This window comes from Cyprinodon tularosa, unplaced genomic scaffold (assembly GCF_016077235.1).
Source record: "Cyprinodon tularosa strain WSP-4 unplaced genomic scaffold, ASM1607723v1 ctg209, whole genome shotgun sequence".
Classification (NCBI taxonomy): domain Eukaryota; kingdom Metazoa; phylum Chordata; class Actinopteri; order Cyprinodontiformes; family Cyprinodontidae; genus Cyprinodon; species Cyprinodon tularosa.
This window is the reverse complement of record NW_024038774.1, coordinates 575,472-590,105: the sequence shown is the minus strand read 5'-3', so window position 1 is coordinate 590,105 and position 14,634 is coordinate 575,472. Positions and strand designations below refer to the sequence as shown.

The window sequence follows — 14,634 nt, the reverse complement described above, 5'->3', positions numbered from 1 at the left end:
ATGAATAGAGAGCAATAAAGCCAGAGACGTGTTGGTCTCAGTCCGTTACTTCTCTCATCAGACCAGTCAATCCACCTTGGTTTCATCCGAGTAAACAGTTGCGCCGGGGTCACCTGGGCTGCTGGGTAATTGAGACGGCGTTGGGCTGCCCTGTCAAGCAAACCGGCTAAAAATACATCATCCACTGTCACCGAGAACCAAGTGGGGGGAAAATGATTGGCCCCGCTGTCGGAGCACCGGACACTCGAATCAGCGTTGACCTTCCCCTTCTAAACCCTTTGAAAGAAAAGAGAAAAACCTCTGCTTACTTCATCTTACTTCAATGAAACAATAAGGGATCTATTAATACTGCAGCTGGAAATCAACAAGCTGCGGATTAGCGTGCTGAAACACAGGCAGCAGCATTAAGCATGTTTAGCCTGTCATGGACGTGCGCTTCGATTAAGGCACATCAAGGCGTTGAGGAGAGTTGGGGTGAATACAGCCAGACAGAATAGAGCAAGAGCGTTGAGATTCTGGAATGAGGAAAGACGCTCCTTGGAACGTGGAAAGGTTATTGATTTGTCCTGCAATCATTTCCTGCTCTTTGATATGCAAACGATCTAGTGTGAGTTTACAGCAATCCTATCAGACTCATTTCACAGTTCTTAGCCCCTGCGTCTCTCTGGAGTCCTCCGCCTCATTAGGCCAATGTTCTCTATTACCAGCATAATTAAAATCTTTAGTAGCTTATCAAATTAAAAATATTTTTCGCTGATCATATTGAGATCTTCACCTCACAGTTATTTTCCACAACAGGAATAAATTAAGACTAAGCATTTTGCGCTCAATGTATTACAATCTGCTGCTGAAAGGAAGCACTTCTGCTATCTATAGGACTGGTAATGAGAAGAGGGGGTCATGTGCGAATGATCTTTCATTTGGCAGTGCTCATTTTGAGAATGGATGTAATTAATTGTAATTCTAAACGAATGGTCTTTCCCATTTACTCTGCGGTTCAACCAACCACATGTCCACAGGCTTCCTTTAACCACACTGAGAACATGAGGCTTTCTTTGCAGATTAAGAAAATAAATATGTATTTCAACTAACTGTCTCCAAAGCATTCTTACATTTTAACCTAAAAAACGTCAGTGATTTATTTGATAGACTAACAGAAAGGGGGGTAACAATGTGAAGGGTGCATTTTTTAAATATTCAAACAATAATGAAAAATATGCATCCATTGTGATTCAAAACCTAAAGGTATAGTGAAATATCTTCTTTTTCCTGAATTGATCAATATAAGTGGTCTTCCTAATTGTCAATCTGGTGATATGTTTATGTAATGCTCGTTTCCATTTTCACTTACCGCCGGTGAGTGTGACATAGTGGATAAATTGCAAATTTTCATGTGGAAAGTAAGCTTGTATGAGCGATGCAAACAACAACTTTTAAACGGAGCGTGCACGAGGAGAAATAGGCTCTTTTTTTTTTTGCGAAAAATCTTTAATACAAACGCACTTCATCAAATCTATAGCTGCAAGTATTTTGTATAATATATGTATGAGAATTAACAAGGATTTTGAATCATTGAATATACAGTAGGTCTGAACTTTCACTTGGCCAGTCTAACGCAAAAGTATTTGTTCCTACAGTGCATTCAGTTGTAGCCGTGTTTTAATGCAAAGAAACCCTGCACCACCGTCCCCAGTATGTTCAGTCTATGCAGGTTTGCTTCCACTTTTGTCCTGTACCCATTACTCTGACCACCCCTCCTGTTCTCACTGAGAAAAAGCATCTGCCCCTCCACCATGATTCATTAGTGATGGCAGGTTATCCTAAGCAGAGGTGTTAAATCTAGTAACTGTTTTATCATCTAGCTGTGCTTTAAACATCTCCTCATATCTATTGCTGAACTGTCTGTTATAAACCTTGGTCTTCATGATGCATTTTTTCTACTAGGTTAGGAGTATGAATATTTTTGCACTGTGTTATCTCAGTAAACATGTCTGTGCTAAATTTGACTCATCCAGATTCACTTTGTTTGTACAAAGATTCTCAGCCCTCATTTCATTCATCAGCTTGAGGCTCAGAACGTTTCAAAATGCAACACGTAAATGGACTCCTCGTCTTTGTGGCGTCCAGCTACACTGCAAAAAATATAAATCTCAATAAGTTATTTTTTCTTAAAATAAGTGTGTTTTTTCTTGATTTGAGGAGGTAAGTAAGACACTTTGCCAATGGAACAAGACAATTTCCTTTTAAAATAAGAAAAAACTATTTTATCGTCTTATTTCAAGTAAATATTATCTAACTATCTTATTTTAAGAGTGAAAATACTCATTCCATTGGCAAATCATCTTATTTACCTGCTCAAATTAAGGCTAAATATACTTAATTTAAGCCATTTTTTACTTATTTCTGGATTGTTTTTGCAGTGTAGGTCTCTTGTCTCCATGACATGAAAATGATGGTGAACAAACGAAGCGTTATCCCTCTCAATCCTCAGTCTGAGCCGGAGTGTCAGTCATCACTTACAGGAGTTGAAGGCAACATAAATTCTGTCCATGTGTTTCCAGCAAACAGAAAGAAAAAATGCCTCATGTCTTCAAGGGATTTTTGCTTTCAAAGCCGTGCGAGCGCTGCAGTGCGCTTGACTCGTTAAATGAGGTTTAAGTCGTCTGTGTCAATTGGAGGCGGTGCAGAGCCTTAAGTATTTTGCACATTAATGCGCTTTTGAGAATATTACCCGAGGGTCCTGTTTCTCAAGGAGACAGGGGTGGGATGTTTTCTTGTGTTGCTATTGTAAAGTTTTTTTTGTTGTGAGCTCCCGACACATCTCTGTTGTTGGGAGAAAGTGATGGTGATTATTCAGATTTCATGCCTTGTCTGGATGTTAATTATTTACTCTGGGCATGAAATGTGCGTGAATGCCAGGGATTTGTGTATACAAACACGCTTCAGATCACAGAGAAAATGCAGGCGAGAGATGAAGGCGTCGATGAGGGACGGCTGTGTGGGAGCCTTGTTGAGATCCTCGTGCATTACCCTGTAGTGAAGTATTTTCTAATTAATACTCAGCTTTGTTTACAGACGCTTTGATTTAATTAGGCAATGAAGAAGAGAGTTGGATTAGCCGTTAATTGATTTAATTATCCAATTTGTTTGTCTCAGGCATGATTCCAGCAGAGCTGCAACAACTATGGAAAGAGGTGACGAACGCCCACATGAAGGAGGAGCACAACAGCAGCAACAACGGCCACAGAGGCCTCGACCTGTCCTCCCCGGCGCCGCCAAAGAACCCGCTCCTCAACCAGCACGCCTCCACCAACGGGCAGTACATGAGTCACAAAAGAGACGGGTGAGCTCCTTTCCTTTGCTTCCTCATGTCGGACAGCGCTGAAGTCATGTAGTCCTGAAACACATCCTGTCATGAATCCTTTTTTCAATCCGCTCCTCGGATGCTCTAAGTTTTTATGTAAGTTCTATTTTTCAGATTCAATAAAATCACTTTTGTTTTTTTGGATCTGGTGATTTCATATGAACACCTGGTGAGAATAAAGTCATTTAGAGGAACATGTACAGCTGAGAGGGCCTTATCTCTCTAATAAGGAAGGCTTTGACTGCAGTTCAGCTTTGACTTAGTGTATTTCCTTTTTCTCTTTATATTGACTTAGAGAAAAGAAAACATTTCATCATACCTCAGGAATCGGCTGACTTGCAGAATCATAGCGTCAGTTTTTGCTTAAGCTAAAATGCAAAAAGAAAAGAAAGAGGAAGCAAACAGCTTTTAAAGCACCATCGAAATGTAGATAAATCATCTCTGAAAGGCATTTGTTTTGGGGGTATAGTCAGAGAGAGAGAGGGGTGAAGAGAAAGCATGTCTTTAAGGAAGGAATTAATCTGGCATTTTACACGTTTGCTTGTTTTCTGGCACAAAAGGCTGATCTTTGAACTGCTGGTGAGGAGCCTCCAGGCACCATGAGCTCACTGCGTAACATCTGACTTGTGTTTCAGTGATCAAAACCTGAGAGTCAGTATGAAAGCGATGCCGAATGAAAACATGTTTAGCAAAGTAAATCAGTCAGCCTCTGGAGGTGAAGGGGGGCTGCTGGGGAGAGGGACGTGGTGGGGTTGGAGAGATGATCAACAGGAAGACGTTCTCTGAATATCTGAGGGAGAAAAGATGAAGTAAAAAACTGTTTATTTGGTTTTAAGATATATTAATACCATATTTTTAAACTCCTGTTAAAGGAAAAACAGGGATAATAGAAAGAAAATGAACATTTCAACCTTTAATTTGCAGAGATTTAATCAGCAGGAGAAAAAAAAATCCCATTTTAAGAATCACTGCTGCCTCTGATAATGAACCTCAATGAAGATTTTTTTTCTTTACATATCTAAGTTGATCTGAGTTTCTAGCAGCTTCTTATTAACAATCCATGGATTTCGGTTTCCTACGAATGTAAATGTGATGTGACACTAAGGCTCATTTATTGTGGCTACAAGCTGCCAGGCTTCAGAAGTACCCATGTTTATTTTTTCACCAAACTCTTTAAGCACTTTGGTTCCTTAAAGAGGACAAGGATTTAGATAATTCCTTTCCCTATTTAAATCATTTAGGTGAGGTATATATAAACTACAATGTTTGAATCTGAATTCCTCATGCTTGTTGCTCTTGGGTGTCTATATCATTCCCATTCTTTGGTTTGTAGAGAGCAGCTTGTTTTACTTTGGTTTCTTTAAATGCAAATGAGGCATTTTATACCACGCCCCATTCCAGGTCACAGAACGTTCCACTCATTCTCTTTAGTTACTTTTGTAGCTTGAATCTAAAGATATGATTATCTAAAGGTGCACACAGTGGAAGGCACTGAACTGTGTGAGTTAATACGCCCAACAACCAAACACTTTGACATTACCTCTCAGAGCTTCAGCAACCTTAAGCTTGGACTATAAAATACCTCTGAGGGGAGAGAAAAATGGTGGATTTTTGTTAAAAAAAAGGCAAAAGAGAAAAATTAAAGACTGAAAAATATGAGCTAAACAGAGTATAAAGAGTGTTTTACTTCTCTGACCACCTATAGACTCCAAGTGCCCAAAAGTACAAATGTAGGGCCTATGAAAGCAGACCTGGCATGAAATGTTCCCTTTAAAAAGCATAAGATGGACCTAATGGATTACTTTGGAATGATAGCAGGAAAAAGCCCCTCTGTCCTACCTTACCAGACATAAAACGGTTGTGTCCTAATCTCTACCTGGGCTTATAGGCTGGAAGTTCTTCCATGTGTTACTATGGGCCTGTTTAGTTTTTTTATGAGGCCATCTGAGAGAATCTGGCATCATGAATTTCTAGAAAGAAATCTTGGTAGATTTTAAATGAAAACTGTAGAGAACTCCAGATGAACTTTGGATATTGATACATAATGCAGAGTCAAAATGAAAAATTTACCTTCTTCCATGGAAATATAAATGAAAAACCTTGAAGTTAAGCAGAGAAGGAGAGATTGGATGAAGATCTGGAGTTAGACTGCAGAGAAGATTGGTCCAAGATGCTTCTCAGGAAATGCCCCTGTCTGGTAAATGTTATTAAAGAAGACTAGGGATATGTGCCACTGGCAGAAGCAGGTGATTTAAAGTATTAATCGCTGTGGTAGGTTTGTGACCTTTGCTGCATTTTGAGTTCTTACTCAGTCTCTGGAGCAAAGTAAAATCAGAGCGTTAGTTGTTTCCTTCATCATTGAGCTGAGTGTCTGCTTTTCTGACAAATCGCAGAGGATGATATTGACTCACTGCCTCCATCACACATTGTCGCCAAGCAAGCAAACAAGGTGAGCATTGATGGCAGCCAAAGGCAGGAAGCACCCAGAGCTGAAGGCTCCACGAAACATCAGAGAAGACATAACGCAAGAGCTGGCAGCACCTCTGCCTCGCGCCGACTGTCAGAGATTAAAGAAGATGTCAGCAGCAGTTTAACACAAGCTTAAGTGAAGAAGGCAGTCTCGGTCGGAGTATTCTGGTAGTATCTTAGATCTGTCAGAAAACCAAGCAGGTGATTCTCCTGCACCCCATCTGTTGGAGGAAGTGGATTACCCACGCAGACTTTCAAATGTGCAATAACTAAGAAAGATGGCTGGAACAAAGTGAGCGCAAAACACTCCCTGTTAGATGCTGCATGATGCTAATTTAGATCCACGCAACCTCTAATCCTTTCCTGTGTTAATTTTTGGAACACATAAATCACACAAGTATCAAAAGCATTGTTCTTCTCTTTTGATGATGCACACTCAGTTCTAATCAGACTCCATGGGAAGAAGAATAAAATATTATTAAGGATGATTATTCTAAGCAAGGCTCTGAGAGAACGTCTGTGTTATAATCCAGGGATTTGAATAATCAGGTTGAAGATAATGGGCTGGGCGTAAATAGAGAGCATCCACTCATCCTCCCAGTGCTGAACTTAATGAACTTTTAATTGATGCGGTTGTGCAAGTCCCTTTGTCATGCAACAGAAACAAGCCTCTCTGCAGATGGGCCCGTTTTCCCGGCTGGCTTCAGATTGGTTTACAGCAGGCCCTAAGTACCATGTAGTTAGTTTCATGTGTCATATAAAATCTGCCCAGGCACAACGACGCCTGCAACTAAAACCTTAAGTGCATCCACAGGAATCACTCACGGGCTTTGCACTTCCGTCTTAAGGAAGACGGAGAAATTCAATCACTGCCGGCTTGACACACTGAAGACGATTCACGTGTTCCTGCTTTTAGTTGTTGCTAGGAACACACCGGCAGAGCTGGGAGTTGTGTTTGTCTAAATAACATCCCTGATATGACCGGAGCCCGAGTCACATTATCTGCCAGGCGGTGTTGTTTCACGGCCGACAGAAAGCGATGCATAGATGGAGATATACCCCCAGTGACTCAGGTCATCTTTATTCAGTCATTTGCTTATTTAAATCAAAATGTGCCTGATCTGTATCTGACACGAATTCCCAATCCTGCATTAGCTTTGTGAAGAGGAGATGGGAGGGGGGTCGTCACAAAGCACTTGGCCCACTTTACTTCCAAACAACCATCAGTAACAACAGCTCAGGGACTGTAACACAGCAGTCTGTTAAGGGGATAAATAATCAGATTTGGCACCGCTCTCCCTTCTCGCTCCTGCCTTTCATTTGTCTTACACAAGAAAAAAAAAGCTAATTAAATCATTTAGGGTAAGGCATGCAGTGGTACCAGAAGGAGGGAAGGATCCAGGAAAGATCTGGGGTGTTAAAGAAGGAGGGAACTGAGTATAGATGGAGGAATGAACCCGCAGTGTCTAGAGGCTCCTTACCCTGACCACCATCTTCCCTTCTTTCTGACATATTGCGTCTGCCTTGACTTGTTTATGGCCAAAATCGTCCCATCAAAGTAAGTGAGCTTGAAAACAACTGGCTAGCAGCTGTCAGGATCGTCTTCATGTTCATTCTCTTCTTTAACCAGAAAGCTTTGCACCTTGACTCTATACCTGCCTCCTGGTGCACTAAAGGAAGCTGATTTCAGGTTTCTCCTTATTGTCATTTTATTATAAAATTTCTCAACCAAGATGCCTTTAAACAATTTGAAATAAAATAAAAATGCTGCAACTTAAAAACACAAGAAGTTTAAATATTTGTCTAAAAGTAGAAAAGAACAGTTTGGATAAAAGTTTGACTTTTTCAATAGAGGTCTATCAGATCAGATTGATCTGTGTGATATACCCCATCCAAGCAAAGCCTGTCTCCCAAAGGAACTGGTCCACCTGAGACTTTGTCCCATGAAGTAACTCTACCCCTGTCAACACAATCTCTCTATAAATCTGTTATAATGCAGTTTTTAAAAGAAAATATTTCAGTTTAAAGAGTGTGTTAAAATCTGAGGATGAGCCTTACTTTAAAGTAAAAAGGAAATAGTCTTGAGTGTTTCAGTTGCATCGACAGTCGGCTGATGCAGACTGTGCCACGTTCAGTCACAAAACCCTCCACTGCTACACACTAGTTATTGCAGCAAAGCTTTTGGTCCCTAGAAGGATGAAATACCTGCAGCATATCCACTAAATTAAAGCACTATTTCTCATTTCATTCAGTCTGGGCTATGTTCAATCATTCTTTAGTTTACACCAAACCAACTTAGACTGATCAAACTTGGGATTTAAATCCGTTAACGTTTAGGAAAACAAATAAATACATATTTACTCCAAAATACTGTTAAAAAGTTTCTCTTGTCTTTTCCTCATACACACAATATAATTTCCTGCATATATCAATAGTAGTTTCGTGACAATATTTCATGCTTTAAATGACAATGCTTGCAGTTAGTCTTTAATGTTATATAAGCATCAATACAGACTTTTTCAACATCCAACAAGCCCATTTCAGAACTCTGGTTAAATCTGGTCTCATACCTTAAGAACCAGTTCCTGAACTAAGCATTGAGTAAGGTGGCTCAGATGCCAAACAAAACATTGTCTGTTTGTAAGTTTCCACATTAATAATAAGAATTATTACGAACTGAAGTGCATTATAATGAGATACTTTGAAATATAGACAATTTAAAAACTCTACAAACTCTACCAAATCAAAAGCTACCTGAGCATTATTTTTTAATAATAAAACTGTACTATTGTGAATGTTTTATCAAGGTGAATGTTTTTCATTTATACTCCAGGAAAAACAAAACCACAAAGTTGTGTGTGACGGAGTATGAAAATTAAATCAAATAGGTTGTTTGGTGTTGGTAATGCCAACCCCATTGCAGGTCAGCTTAAAAAAAAATTACAAAATGACAATAATACAGTATATATATATATAAACTTTTTTTGTGGAATTGCAATGAAAATACATGTACCAATTCTCTCTGATTACTATAAAGTACTGTAGCTCCTGTGATGTAAATTCTGTCATTTAACTCCCATTCAAAAAGTCCCATCATTGTGACTCCTTCCTTGTGCTCACCACATTTTAATATCTTATTAATACAGAATCAACCAACAAGCCTCCTCCCAAAGACTTAAAGCAAAAAGATCTCTCTAAATTAAAAATCAGCGTCACCTTCAGTCCACACGTTTCCTTGTTAAAAACTCATTATAATTGGTCGTCTGCCATCTATTTATTAGCTGTATCAAAACAGAGGTCTTAATGTGAATGCATAATTCATAATTGAATTAAAAAAATTGTATTTTTTAAAAGAGGGAGAAAAAAAAATCCACTAACTGCATTCTTGAATGCTCGACTGCTTCCTAATTGCAATGCAATTATTGGCTGTTATGAACAATGTGAACTGTTAAGTAAGTAATTATAACACAGGAAAACCTATGCTGACCTCCAGAATTTCCTCCTTGATGTGCAGCTTTACAAAAATCAGTCCAAATGAGGTTTTAATCTGAAAATCTGCTTGTTTAATCCTGTGAAATCAGCACTTTGATCGATTAAATTTTTACTAATATCTTTTTAGATCTTTTTTCTTTAATTGTACAGCATGAATCATGTCCTAAAAGTTAATCCAGCCATGTGGTACGGCACAAATTGGACATTATTTTCTTATTGAATACATGCATATCAATGAGGTGTTAGTCATTGAGGTTATTCTCAAGTGGGAACACAACAGTTTGTTGTGCCATGAATCTCCTTATATGTCCCGCTGTCTTATAGCACCCGGCTATCGCAGCCGCGCCGTGCTCACCAGCCGCCAGAAGCACAGGTGGTAGCAATATAGGCCAGTCCCCCAGGCTCTTGTATCTGAAGTTGTGTGTCTTGTATAGCGCCTGTGCCCATATGGCTGCCTGTCTCGCTTTCTTAGCAGACTATGCCGCCTTCCCTCAGCTCTGATTGTGGTTAGCTGTGGTTCCACGCCTCGCACCATATGGAAGATGTTGTAAAGTTTGTTTTTCAGCGATGTTCCTGCTATTTAGACTGATTGTACCAAGCCATACGCTCCCCAAACGATGCATTCTCGTCAGCCCCTGGTGACATGAATTGGTCCAGAGATAAATTGATGCCAGGCGGGGATGTTTACAGTTTGTACATGGTGTGAAAGTGGAGGTTTCAGATTGTGTTTCAGGTTTCTCCAGGTGGGCTCCTGGACGTGATGCAGTTGCTACCTCCCCAAGGCCATTCCGATCAAAGAGAATTACAGCATGGCTCAGTGATGCTAAATAATTACGTATTGATTTGGTTGGGCTTTCACAACAAGTGTTCCCTCGTTTAAAAGCAGAGAAACCACTGATCACACAGGTAAACTGATTCTGCAAAGGCCAAGGTTCACAGATCAAGTAGAAGTCGATATTGTTCTGTGGAAACAAGACAGAGTACACACAGAGAGGATTTTGATTAACAGCAGACACTGTCATCTTGGAACATTCAGAGGCTTTTTTTCCCCCTGACTGAGTTCAAAGAAGTGGAGATGTTTTTTCCTTTTTATTAATTGTAGGTTTCTGTTTTGCAGATCGACGTTGGAAGAGCATTCGCCCCACAGTCACCCTCTCTACGGCCACGGCGTTTGCAAATGGCCCGGCTGTGAGGCTGTTTTTGATGATTTCCAGTCATTCCTCAAGTAAGTAAAACGCCATGGTTGGAGGTGTGTTTTCTGTCACAGTTTGTTTGTCCTTTCTTTTGGGTGGGGCGGGGGTCGATTATATGTTTTGTGACCCGTGGCAACACAGATGCACTGCAGGTGCAGCTGGTTGTTTTTCCTCCGTCAGGGTTTGCCCACTCTTGAAAAAGGGCACTCTGGTGGGGTCTCCTTCTGGGAACTGCATGGGCCTCTAATTCCTGTGATAAGTGCAGTTCCCATGGTGACAGGGCCATTTTTCCCAAACAAACAACGGTGGGATGTTTATCTGTGGCAGCTCACACTCGGAGCCCTGCGTGTTTGCCCTTGTCACCGGTCAGAAGGAGTGCTTTCCTCTTGTGCAGCTTTCCAAATCTTTGGAAAGTTGGCCCATTGTTTGGCTTCTAAATGCCCAACTCTCCTTTTTTGTTTTTTAATTAGCAACAAGTAAAGTTCCTTGCAAAAGTGTTAATTCCCCTGGTACTTTTCACATTTGACGCGACTAAAACAACAAACTTTTATTTTTATTTTTTACTGGATGGGAAAAACCAACACAAAGTACTTTTACATTTGAAACTCATAAAAAGGTCTTTCTAGGAGTACCTCTCTCTGTAAATAAAGCAGCAAGTGTTGTCCAGCGGGCTTTCCTCCAGGGTCCCCCTGTATTTAGTTTTATTTCCCTCACAGCATGATGCTGCCTCCACCATAAATCTCCTCAGGGTATGTGTGTTCAGCTTATGGGCACATTTCTTTGGTCTAAAATTTTAGATTTCGGTCCTAATGAACAAGAACAAACATTGATGTTTTCCCTACAAGGCTATCAAACTGTAAGGAGGACTTCAAAATGTTGTTTTCAGTAATAAAGGCCAGATCTCTGGTTTGAACGACTGCTGACAGATCTTCTACCCTAGCCTTATCTTGGTAGGTTGATTCTGCTTTATAGTTCAGACCCACTTTGCAGCTATGTTCTACTTTGTTGCATAAAATCCCCCCAAAAAAGATCAAACCTTAAGGTAAAGGTGAACAAACAATGCTGTCGTCTAGTCAGCTGCTGTTGGCATTTTGATGTTTTCTGTATCTGCGGTTTGAGTCTGTCCAGCCTGACGCGCCCTGTTTGAGCCTGATCCCTGGTTTACTGATCAACACACACGACAGCGCCATGGTTACAGGAGAGGAGGAAAATATGCACACCGTGACACTAGATCAATGGCTCCCCATCACCTCGAATTAGTCACTCTTTAAACAAGATATGACACCATTCTATTATCCAAAAACAGCCTCTAAGCAAACACATAAGTGAAGGTGTTCTGGTGGAGCGACTAGAAGCCAGGCTGAAAGTTAGGACTCACTTTCTCAACATCTTGAATCTTCTTTGTGTTGTTTACATAAATCCCCTTTGAACCTCCTTATCACGTCAGACTGTATGGTAGCCCAGTTCCCGTCTCAGAGAAAACAGCCTGGTATGTATTCTTACTTTATTTTAATAAACATCCTGTGATACAGTTATTAAAGCATGTGTTGCAGACTCACATTTTCCCACAAAGACAGGCATACTTCAGATTAGGGAGTGCCTGCTTAAATCTATCAGTATTTATTGTATTCTGACGTTGCCTCACCCTTTGTTTATAGAACTGAGGAGAATTAAAGTCAGTGTGCCCAGCAGAGCTCTGCCTGAAAAAGTCTCTAAGTGCACTCAGCTCTGTTTTTACAAGTGTTTTTATCATGGCAACATCTTGTTTACTTTAGTTGCCTGCTCAAACTGCTTGGAACATGTTAAGAAAACATTCAGGGAGAGTCTCCACAAAGCCGCCTTTGTTTCAGAGCGGGCCAGAGTACGAGCAGCTCACCAAGGTGTTAACGCTCAAAACCTTAAGCACTTCCACATGAAACCCAGCAACCGATACTGCAGGACTCCGAAAAGGATTCCAAAACAAAAACAAAGAGCACATCAGACTTTCTAATGCTGCTTCAAATGCCTCCTGAGGCTGGAAGCAAAGCCCAAAGAGAGAGCGCCGCGCGCGTCTCTGAGTGTGGAGTCAGCGGAACACGACGTACTGAGGAGACAGAAAGGTGAGGAGGACTCTAACGTTGAACAGATTTCAGCCCAGGCACGCCAACAGCAACAGCCAACACTGGAACCAAATGTTGTTTTAAACTGCGTGTATATTTATTTTATCTTTAAAGGAAAACATGACATACCTACGCCAACTATCTTGATAAATACAAAGTTCCAAATCCCTGTTCTTGTTTTTGGGTTCAGCCCACAGAGGGGGGGTGGGATGGAGTTCACAGCAGAGCCTGGTGCTTTTTGATGAGGGTCAGGACCCTTCTCTGTAATGTCCAGTCAGAGGTCATAGAAACACCGCAGTGCCCTCTAGTGCTGTAAACCACAAATACCTCATGGTCCCAACAGCTTCCAGCTTCTCGGCCTCGTAACAGTCGGTAGAAAAAAGCACGGAAATAAAAAAATTTACACTCTGATACAAAACTCCTATGCGTTTAAAATATAAACACCTCTTCATAGTGGTGTGCATTTAATTTAAGTTCCAGCCAGCAGTGAGGAAAATAAAACCTTCCTCAGAGAGAGCTTCAAACTGACGCTTCAGCTCATATAATTAGAAACGGTGAGAGGGCGGAGGAGGAAGGAAAAAGTCGGGCAAAACCGAGTGAATTGTGGAAAGGCGGCTGGCTGAATATCTGTTTAACTTGTTTTATTGTGGCAATCTGCATTAGGCCCTCATCCTGCCAGAGAGCTTTTAAAAGTGGCTCCATTTGAAGTCCAGAAAGTGACACATGCCAACGTTCATAGCCTCCCTCGACGTCAACCCCGATCCCCCCACCCGCTCCTGTGTCCAGGCGCTCCTCTCAAGGCTGCATTAGGGCCATTTGAATATTTCATTTCCTATTAATTATGCACTGTGACTCTCCATGTCATTAGAAGAAATAAAGTGGAATGTAACAAAGGATGAAAAGAAGCGGAGGCACATGTCTCGTACGAGCCCAGAGATTCCTACGCTGCTCACGTCGGCCGCCCCCTTCATTGAAGATTCAGTCTGGGGGCCAGTTAAATTGAAGTTGAAACGTCTTTACCTATTATTTTCCCCTTTGAAATTTAGTTAGATGTCCTGAAATGTTTACCGGTTTCATTTTTCGACCCACTTAATTAAATGGGCTCTTATATGATTCGAACAAATGGAAAGCCCAGAGAAAAGCTGGAATTGATTTTGACAAAGAGGGTTCTCAGCCGTGCTTTTTAAGAGTAAGAAATATGCCTCTTTATTTTCACCCCGATAATTAACTTCAAGTGACAACTGTGTACCTTAGTCAATTTTACGCAGGGTATCATCGGAAACACAATGAGAAGACCTGACCACATTCCCAGGAACATTTTAAACCCGTTACCTCGAGTTTTGACGCAACACAAGATGGACAGAAACCTTCATATTTCAAACTGTTTACAGATTCCATTTTCAAAATGTGCCGTTTAATGGACAAATGTGTGTGAACATAAGGAAATGGTGAATTTATAGAAGTGTCATAATGTCACCTCTGTGCATTCCCAGGTTGTCTTTGGCTAGTTTTGATTTACAGCAAATGGCAGGAAAAGTGTAGATATATTTTTAAAACTGCGACCTCCTTTCTCTCGCCTGTATGCACACACACAGACGTGCCTGGTGACAGTGACCTACATGGTCACCGCAGATGTGATATAATTTATGATATATATAATATATTGGATCCATTAGTGAGCATAATGAAGTAGTGAAATGAAAGGGTATTTGTGAAATCAGTTCAAACATCCTGCTCGGATTATGATTAAATGATTAATGAAATGCCCCTGCATAAGCATTTTCAAACAGTAATTCATGCGGCAGCTGATAAAATTCCTCCAATCATATTTCCTTCACTCATAAACCTTATCTCCACCATTTTATATAAATCACCCCCCCCCCAAAAAAAAAGAGCGTCTGCTACCCAGCGAACTACTTTAGATTAGTAATAAACGTGCACGAAAAGAGAACATCTTTCCTGAATAAAATAATCGCACGTAATTATATCCATAATTCAAGCCTGTGACAGATCCCCA

General features: G+C 40.7%; 1 protein-coding gene across 15 annotated transcripts in view; it reads left to right on the top strand.

Annotated features, from left to right (window-relative positions):
- foxp1b (forkhead box P1b) overlaps positions 1-14,634 on the top strand; it is a 232,979-nt gene that overhangs the window by 195,448 nt on the left and 22,897 nt on the right. For all 15 annotated transcript variants that reach the window (XM_038285226.1, XM_038285238.1, XM_038285234.1 and 12 more), the window contains 2 exons: positions 3,157-3,343; positions 10,443-10,550. In XM_038285226.1, coding sequence (XP_038141154.1) covers positions 3,157-3,343; positions 10,443-10,550 — 295 coding nt within the window. The remainder of the gene's footprint in view (positions 1-3,156; positions 3,344-10,442; positions 10,551-14,634) is intronic.